Genomic DNA, 9,224 nt, shown 5'->3' on the forward strand with positions numbered 1-9,224 from the left:
ACTTGGTTTTGGTAAAGTTAGGAACCCAAACCTCACCAACTATGCAGAGAGCTATTCACTGGGACTAAACTTTCTCACCACTGCCAACAGACCACTTTTCCAATGGAACCAGTACATCCGATTTTGCAAAAACGTGCAGAATTTAGGATTCCTACCCTGATGACATCACCAGATGGATCACAGAGCGAGTACTCACCACTGTGCCAATAATGCCTTATTTCCTATCCTGGGAAGGGACTAGAAGTATTTCTTGACCCTTAAAGATCTCCTGAACCCTGGGAACTAGGAGAAGTCTGCAAACTAGGAGAAGCAATTATCTGATAAGCAAACATGACCTCGCCTGTGAAACAAAACTGAATTGTCTAATAGGGCCCCTTTGATGCTTGAAAGAACAAGTCTATTGTCACCTGCAAACGTGTTTGTCAAGGCATAAAGAAATCTCATTTTCCTACCTTTCGAGCAAAAGTAGTATTCTGAAAATACAAAACAATAGAAGAAATAAAGGTAAAGAAATTAAGTAAAAAGATCACACACAGAAGTTTAAAAAAACCACAATACTTTAAAAAAGGAAAAAGGAATGGAGAGTTATGCTTTGAACTCTTTTGGATTTATGCAGCTAAAAGCTGCCCTGAGAAATTCACTGGAAAACATACTGTCATTGTTGGCTCTGAAGACATTACTATATAGCAAATTAATAATGAAGGAGGCATACGTCACATGCTAGTAAGACTGCAACATCACACCTTTACTTATTTATTTATGAGATCAGTGAAAATAACTGATGAAGTATGCACACATTGAGGCAAGTGAGATTTTTAAAGACACTCCCTCTGTGGGAAAAGGGTTGAGCTATTTCAGAGGAGACTGAACTATGCCGAGTCTGAGAACCTCTGAAAATCTGAATTTTAAGCATTAACTGGTCCTTTTTGGTGAGTGTATGGCTTTTATATTATTTTTCCTCTTTAACAGCTACATTCATGTTCACCTGAGGAAAAAAATAAAAGATCCCGTGCTTACATTGCAAAAGCTTGTTCTCTATTACACCACACAACAGAGAAATGAGATTTTTGCTTTGTACAATACCTTTACCTCTGTTGGTCACTGATTACCAACACAGAAATTAAATACCAGGTAACCTTTATGTTCCAAACACAAATATAATTCAGTTCTATTAGTCTCCATATTTAGAATGCCTTATTTCTCTCTCACTTATGAACTTGCAGCTTTCCTAAAACAAGTGAGGTTGTAGCAAGGACAAAATTTACGGGCAAGTTATGCAAAGCTGAAATGTTTCTAGGGCAATGTTTTACAGTGCCTTAGAGTTCCATACATAGTATTTTACTGTATACTCAAAGAGCACTTATTTACACACGTGTCTCAGCTTTTCTGTCCGGTTTAAAGTTCAGACTTTTCTCAACTAATCTAATTTCTCCAAGATGGATGGCCTCACTTTTTTCCTTTGGAAAACCAATGCTGTTACACTGTTTCCAACTCTTCCTCCAAAGCAGAACTTGGGTGTTGGCAGCTCCTCCAGCATTTCAAATCCTGCCAGACAGAAATTAAAATACTCTTATTAGAAGGAAGTAATTTTATTTGCCTCTTGGATAACCCTTTTCAAACCGTTCTTTATTTGTCTGGAAAACTTACTCTGTAAGTTTATAGGACTGTATTGTTACACTGCACTGCTGCTTTATACAGCTGAAACCCTTCCATGGATAATAAAAATCTTAGCCAGCTGACTCACACAAATTAATGGCACAAAAGATGATAACTTGCCAGTAAGTTTAGTTCCCCAGAAGGGATGGTTGTTTTAGATCCACACCGAGTTTCAAGCCTCAAGGCATGAGATTCAGGAGCTAACTGGCATGTAAAAAAACCCCTTCTGGGTGGATCACAAAGGTGGTTGACGAGGTGATGTAAAAGGTATGGTCACAGACTTGCCAGTTCCCCTATACATGGGTAACAATGTTACCCCGATTTCAAAGCAATTGGATGGATGAACTGGATCTGGTAATAAAGAACCAAAAGGAAAAAAGTATCACCCGGATATACGCTTTCCCAGTTTAACCAGACCAAAATCCTCATCTCCCTTGGCACTGGCAAATGCAGAAGCTGTAATTCCAGAGGAAAATGGAGGAGAGATAGGCTGAAGCATTTACCAGGTCTAATCCTGATGTGATAAAGTCAATATGCTAACACAGATATTAAAATTTACCCACCACATCCTTGAACAACCATAAATTAGCAGATGGTTCTGTTCGACTACTTACCTTCTCTGAACTCGTTCAACAGCTCCTCCTTGGTCCAGTTGCAAGACGTTATGAGGAAAAAGCCTTCTGGTTTCAATACGCTGCAGAGAGATCTCACGTACTGCTTCCTCTTTCCCACCGCGTTATCAGGATTAAGGCTTATGGCATCAAAAGTCCCCTTGTCAATACAAATCTCAAATCCTGACAGCTCAGCTGATGGAGCCAGGAAGTCTTCTACCTAAACCAGAAGTCTACAACTGTGAAAACAATCTTTTACTCAGGAGCTCCTGAATCTTTAATGCAACCCAATACTTCAAAAGAAAAAGCCTCAAACCTGACAATAGGTGTACTAAGGAAAGGGTAACTCACATGCTTTTCACACTTACAATGCCATGTCAGATTCTTCTCTACGTATTATGTGATGATCTGTTTGCTGTAAAGCCCATGTGTATACCTATCATCTAAAGCTCAAACTATCATACTTGAATTTCATTCTTTAGAACATTTTTTATACTTTGATCCCTGGTTTCCTAGGTGCTGCGTGCTAGGCACTGTACAAATACAGAAGAACAGACAGTGCCTGCCACAAAGAGATTACAACTGACATACAAGAACAGAGACATCATACAGGTACAGAGCTAGAGGATAAAACAGCATAGCAGAGAGCTCAGGATGAAAAGCAGCCACAGAATCACAGAATGGCTGAGGGTGGAAGGGACATCTGAAGGTCATCTGGTCCTACCCCCTGCTCCAGCAGGGCCTCTCAAACTTCCTACTGCACAGCTACAGGTAGGGATTGTATCACTTAAAGATTTCATCCTCTATCCCAAATCTGAAACTCAGAATGTAGCAGCTAAAATACAGAACTCGCCAAATAGCAAACTGCCATTCTGCTCCCTGTTAGAAGCAGGGGAATCTTGTTACTAATGACTATTACAAACAACAACAACAACAAGACCAAAAATCTTGTAAATAGATTTATTTGGTTAGAGTTTTCTCACAAATGCATGTCAGAATACGTAATAAATATAGTATGCTCAGTACATTTGAATATCAATTAGGCCATTTAATCTTGGGTTCAATTGCTTCCTATTTCCTCAATAACCTTTCTCTCAAAACTTACCTTTAATTTAATGTTAGACATCCCTTCTTTCTCTCTTACTTTTTCTGAAAGTTGTATTGCAGAAGGAGAGTAATCAATCCCAGTGAGATTCATGTAGCCAGATTTTGCCTAGACAGAAGCAGAGAGTCTTAATCAGTGTGCTAGCAATTTTTTTTTATCCAACAAGTGTATTCCCTTGGATCTATAACCCATCTCATCTCTCCTCCTCTTAATGACGGGAAAAAAAACACCCTCATTTTTATTCCTGTTATCATTTATACCTGTTACCATTGCAAGAGCCAAATAGCTGGGGGAATGAGCTGAAATAAGTCCATTCTGCCTAATACCTCATCAAAAGAACTACTGACTGAAAGCTGGTTTATGTCAACAAGTGGAAAATTGAGCAGAACTGTGAAAAGTAACACCCTTGGAGGAAAACAGGCTCCCTTATCTGCACCAAAAGTAACCTAGAAACCAGGAATTTTCAGTGATGAGAACATGTGCCAATGCCAGATGCTTCAAAAGAAGAAGAAAACCTCTCTGACACTTACATAACATTTGAGATTGAGCAATTATTTAGTTTATAACCCCAAGTGGAAGAGCCAAAATACGTAATACATTTTATTAGTACAGAAATCCACTTCAAAACATTAATTTTTTCTAATTATTCATGCTAACGTCTATTTGAATGCAGTTATTTGCATGCTGCAAGGTCTTTGCATCAGCAGCTTTCAGGCAGGTTATGCACCACGTAAAACAGCACACACAGACTTTCTGTTCATCCAGCTTTGCAGTAAACAACAATAACCCAGTTCAGTGAACTCAGGCAGTGAGATCCTAGCGATCCTTTCGCAAAGCAGGTGGGCGGGCACCTTGCATCAGCTGGAGTTGGGCATGTGGGAGGGGGGCACTGACACATTTTCACTCTGAGGTAGAAGCTGAAGTGACCAGATGTGGGTCTCACGTGTGTCAGTTGCTCTGGCTAGATCCAAACCTAACAGGAAGAGCAATTATCTTATGGCCAGCTGCAGGCAGTAACAGCAGAGGGAGGGAGGAGGCTCGGGTTAGTTTTAGTGTTGAACAACACATGGACTTTAACTAGCATTAAGCAGTCAGCTGCGTATCCACTTGTTCCAAAGGCCAATACCTCAACAGTGAGGAAAACTATGAGAATTTTTTAAAACAGTCCTTCCTCCTTCCAGCAACCCTTCAGCCCATGTGAGCTCAGTGCTAGCCAGCTGTTCTTAATTGAGGACTAATTTCAGCTAAACACAAAGACCATGTTGTTTGCACTTGATGAAGAACAGCATCTTACTCAGGCTTCTGCCCACGTTCCTCCCCAGAGCAAATCAAGCTTCCTGAGATGCCTGTGCTGAAGACTTGGGGGTGGAAGAGTTGTTCCCACAACAGCTCCTCTGTTTGGAAAGGAAGAGCTTGAGTCACTTCAGGGAGTTCCCATTCCCTCCTATGGTCTCTGGGGTGGAGAAGGAAAGTTTAAGAATAAACAACACTAAATGCTGCTAAACCTGTACGGCCTGACTACGTACGGACTGGAAGGGATCATTCAGTCAAGCGCCAAACATGACTGCGCTGCATTCTGCAACTGGACTCCTGTCCTGAAGGTGGTATTTATAAGCACTCTTCTACTAACTCTTGAAAGAGCAGATTAAATAGCAGAAGGTAGTTTTGCAATGTTATCAGCACTGCCTCATGTTTGGCTCTTTGGTGCAGTCAGGTGGACACTCTCACTTGGGTGGTGAATACCTTGTGCTTCAGAGTTTTTCAATACCGTTGGCTCCCACAATACTCAGAAAAAAAGGAGAAGGTCAGAGCTTTATGTGGCAGCAACATTTCCTCAGAAGAGCTGGAACTTTTGGAAGGCAAAATTAGGTCATTGATGCAGCCTACCAGATTCCTGAAGTTAACAGGGGTAGGACCATGGTCTACCGCACATACAAAACCAGCATGGGGTCCCACTTATGTATCCAAGATCCTTAAAACAAGCAGAAAGAAGAGAGGAAGCCTCCAGCAGCATTTCTCTTGGAGCTTACAGATGGGCAGATCCCTGCAGTATGCACATAGAAGACGTTTAGCAGCGTGCTAGATGTTTTGCCTTCTAGTTGGGTAGCAGGGCCAGTTTACACAGGATCCAGCATTTTCTTGTTTTCATTTTATTTATTACCTGCTTTTTGGATGGTTATTCTGCCTCTTTTTAATGCAATACTCCCTGCTGGAACTGACAATATCTCACCTAGACCTAGCTGCATTTAAAAGTAGTTTTCTTGCTATACCTCCATTTACTATTCTTTATTGTTAACAGCATGCCAGGGCCCAGTATTCCCCAAGAAACCATACTCTACAGCACCTTTTCCTGGTCTGATGTCAGTCCAATACATACTCTCAAGTAGCCACCTTTTAGAGAGGTGCTATTGACGTCCTGTATGACTCAAGCCTGGCTGCCTTGTTCAGTATTGCCATTTCTATCACATTATGGAGTCCAACTCCAACAGCAGAAGTGTTCTACAGAAGCTAATGTGCTTGCCAAAAGAATCCTAACTTCAAAGCCTAGCAGCTATCACTAAAAAAAAATTGCTTTTACGTCAGCTAAGCAAGTCAGATCCTGAATTACTGAGCAACAATAAACAATGTAATTTTTGAAGTCACTTTTCAAATGGGAACTAGACTGAAAATTTCCTATTAAAGCAACTACAGTACTTTGAGGTGCTTAATGTAAGAGGAGAGGGTGCTCTTATGGCAGTTTAATAGTTTTAAAAGCTAAGAGGCTGTCATTTTCCCATTACAGAATGAAAATCAATTTCAGATTTGTAAGTGGGGCCAGGATAAAATCAAAATCTTATAAATTAAGATTTTTCTGTTGGATGTTTCAACACTGATAGAGCTAGCCAGCATTGCATTTAACAGTCATTATTATTAGGCTGATTCCTCTTAATAAGATGAGCAATTTCTGCTTTTGATGATGCAACTTCTCCTGTGCTGCAGTGTAGCAGCCAGTCCCCATAAAGGCTTCAAACTCTTCCAAAATCAAAGCCCATGTTAAAAAAATTCCATTATAAACCTGACTTTGACTTCCAGCCCTTTCAATTTCTACAGCAACTAATGGAGCCAATGGAGAAACTGCGGTAATATGACGGCTCCTTTCTTTACACCTCTCCTGTAGTATTATACTGAAGTATTCAATCAAGAACAGGAAAAAATACTGGAACTCCTAAACATCTTGTACCACTGTGTAACAACAACATCGTAACACTTCAGAACATATCTAGTAAGGGGTTTCAACCCTGACAGAAACAGACACTCCTTGAAAAGAAGTGTTAACAACTTTTAAAATCACTTACATAAAAACCTTGGGTGTAACCACTTTTCACATCGATAATGAATGTTATTACCAGAACTGAGTGTGGAGAAAGGGTCTGGTTTTGCACGAGTACTTCGTGTATTAGTAAATTTCCTTATCTGGGGGTGTTTTACACAATGCAAAGAAATGCATTTTTAAACGTAGGAAAACAGAAAGGTGAAGTTAAAATATGGGATACTCAGGCTGACTGATTTAAAGAAATACTGTGTATTTTGAAATCTGACACTCTGGGCAGCACCAAGAAACAGGAAGTTTGAGCATGTCTAGCAAAAAAAGTAGGTATTTCCATTCAGTAGAACAACATAGATGTTCTGTTCCTAGGTCTGCACCCCATAATGGCACTGCTGGTTCAAGGAGTTACACACCTCGGTCCCACAGCCACCTGCAGCTATGCTTCGTCTTTGTAACAGGATGTTCTTTAGAGTGTATCAACCACACAAAGTGAATTCCACTAATACTCTTAAGCCAAATGAAAATATAAAATCTGATGCGCAGTAACCAGTGTTCTTTTGATGGGGAAAACCCTACAATATAAGTTTTAATTTAGGTTGTCTGTTTTTTGTCTTTCACGTAAGTTACAGCTTGCCATAATTACTATTGTCACTTGTGAACTGTATTTAAACTACTCTGGAGCACAGATACTGTATCAAAAGCACAATCTTTGCAATATACCAACCAATTCCACGAGTAAAACACCATTTCCAGTTCCAATGTCAAGCACAGAGCTGTCAAGGGGGATCATTTGTTTTTCCAACCATCTGATTATGCGAACCATGCTTTCTTCTCCAAACCTATGAGAAACAAGGCCTCAGGTAATTAAGACAGCAAAAATATACAAAAGACACAGCAAGTTTAGCTCATTGCTCCCTCTCTCCAGCTTTTGCAAAGCACCTCTTACAGAACCACTTGGGTAACAACTGCCATAGCTCATATTCCATGTTTTTGTTTAAATTAAAATTAATCACATAGTCTTAAAATTCACTGAAACACCAACTCTGGGAGGTGAAGCCTTCCATATATTAAAAAACACTGGCAATTTGCATAGTTAAACCTGAGCTTGGGGATAAAAAGCACATTTGTTACTAACACACACCACAACTACCAGCTCTCTTTCTATGTAATGACAGTTGTGCTAGTGCAGCCTAAAAATCTGCACTGCAAAAGTGGGCTAGAAGAGCAACGGAGGCTTCAAGATTAAAATGCCCCATCATTCTGCCAACATCCAGAACTATTCAGTAAACCACTAAATTGCTGGCTCATGTTTTTATATTGTCTATTTTTATAAAGAAATAATAGAAATACTTTGGTGGAGTTTTTTTTTATTTACCAAATTTCCCCAGCATCTCCAATGTCTTGAAAAGTCTGCAGTTCTCTTTCATATGCAGCATCCCAGCTAGAATCGGGGGGTGGGGGGTAGGAGTGGAGAAAGGACAGGATATTGCAATTAATACTGGGAAAGATGTACAAGAGTGAGGAGATGAAAAGGCGAAAAGACAGTTATCTGTGTAGCAGTGCCACTTCACGTCCACGGTATCATCTAGATAGTAAATTCCTCTGGAGCACATTGTCTGCCAGGCACCGGGTAAAAGATGCCCAGAGAGGGAAGCCTGGGGCTACCAGCCGAGAGTTATCTGGGGCACAGCACGGGCCTGCTGCTCGCGGGGCAGCACCAGGGGACCTGCCGGGAGGAACCCGGCCGGACCGCCGCCTCCCCGGGCCCGCCACGCCGCGGCCCATCGCCCCCGCCCGCCCGCGGCAGCTGTGCCGCCACTCACTGCTCTCTGGTGCCCAGCACTGAGGGGCTGAAGGGCTCCTGCCCATGCCCCGTGCCCGGCCCCGCGGCTTCCCTGGGCCGCTCCCCCGCCACCGCCATGCCCGGCCCGGAAGCACCTCGGCACCATCGAGCGCAGCTGCGAGAGGGCCCGCGGCCGCCGCTCTGGCGCTCGGAGGACTCTTGCTCACTGCCCCACGGGGGCCGGGACGTCAAGCCCCTCAAAAAATATTTAAAAATTATAAATTTTCTATATTTTTTGTTTCTAAGAAACGGTAACGCTCCAAGTGACCAGATTTCCATCACTACAATCCATACGGATCACCAAACATCAGTGGAATTTTTTAAAAAAGGATTGACGTTCTTCCTTATTTATGAATTTCAAATTTCACGAACGTTTTTGCTTCCACAAGGCTTTTTGCAAGATAAATGACAGCAGGTAGTAATAACGTATTTCCAAACCAGTAATAATTCTGGCATTAGAAGGAGGCGACGGGGGTGCACACTCGCCACTGGGCCACTGGACGATCCGTGGGGGGATGCCGGGGCTGGAGCAGCCAGCAGGGGCCTGCGGGCTCCCAGCAGCACAGGCTGTCGTCAACAGGGCGCTGCCTGCAAAATCAGGGCTTAAAAGTTTCCTCCTTTGCGAAGCAAAAGGCCTGAAAAATTCTGGGGACTTAGTACGCATAAAACATCCCTTCATAAAGTGCCCAAACCGAGAAATCC

General features: G+C 41.9%; 1 protein-coding gene across 1 annotated transcript; it reads right to left on the bottom strand.

Moving 5' to 3' along the window:
- Positions 1 to 724: 724 nt before the first annotated feature.
- Positions 725 to 8,619, bottom strand: EEF1AKMT2 (EEF1A lysine methyltransferase 2). Its single transcript, XM_040606884.1, has 6 exons — positions 8,503 to 8,619; positions 8,055 to 8,120; positions 7,404 to 7,518; positions 3,373 to 3,480; positions 2,271 to 2,487; positions 725 to 1,545 (listed from the first exon to the last, which is right to left on the bottom strand). Exons 1-6 carry the CDS (start codon positions 8,598 to 8,600, stop codon positions 1,418 to 1,420), a joined length of 732 nt encoding a protein of 243 aa, XP_040462818.1. The 5' UTR covers positions 8,601 to 8,619; the 3' UTR covers positions 725 to 1,417.
- Between the last annotated feature and the right edge of the window lie 605 nt (positions 8,620 to 9,224).

The sequence above is a fragment of the Falco naumanni genome, chromosome 9 (genome assembly GCF_017639655.2).
Source record: "Falco naumanni isolate bFalNau1 chromosome 9, bFalNau1.pat, whole genome shotgun sequence".
NCBI classification, from domain to species: domain Eukaryota; kingdom Metazoa; phylum Chordata; class Aves; order Falconiformes; family Falconidae; genus Falco; species Falco naumanni.

Excerpts from the sequence above, each read along its gene's own strand:
- EEF1AKMT2 (XM_040606884.1), bottom strand. The coding sequence starts at position 8,600 with ATGGCGGTGGCGGGGGAGCGGCCCAGGGAAGCCGCGGGGCCGGGCACG. Across the intron at positions 3,481-7,403 it reads GTGTTTTACTCGTGGAATTG|GCAAAATCTGGCTACATGAA; the intron begins GTTGGTATATTG and ends GCTTCTGTCTAG. Across the intron at positions 1,546-2,270 it reads GTTGAACGAGTTCAGAGAAG|GATTTGAAATGCTGGAGGAG; the intron begins GTAAGTAGTCGA and ends TCTGTCTGGCAG.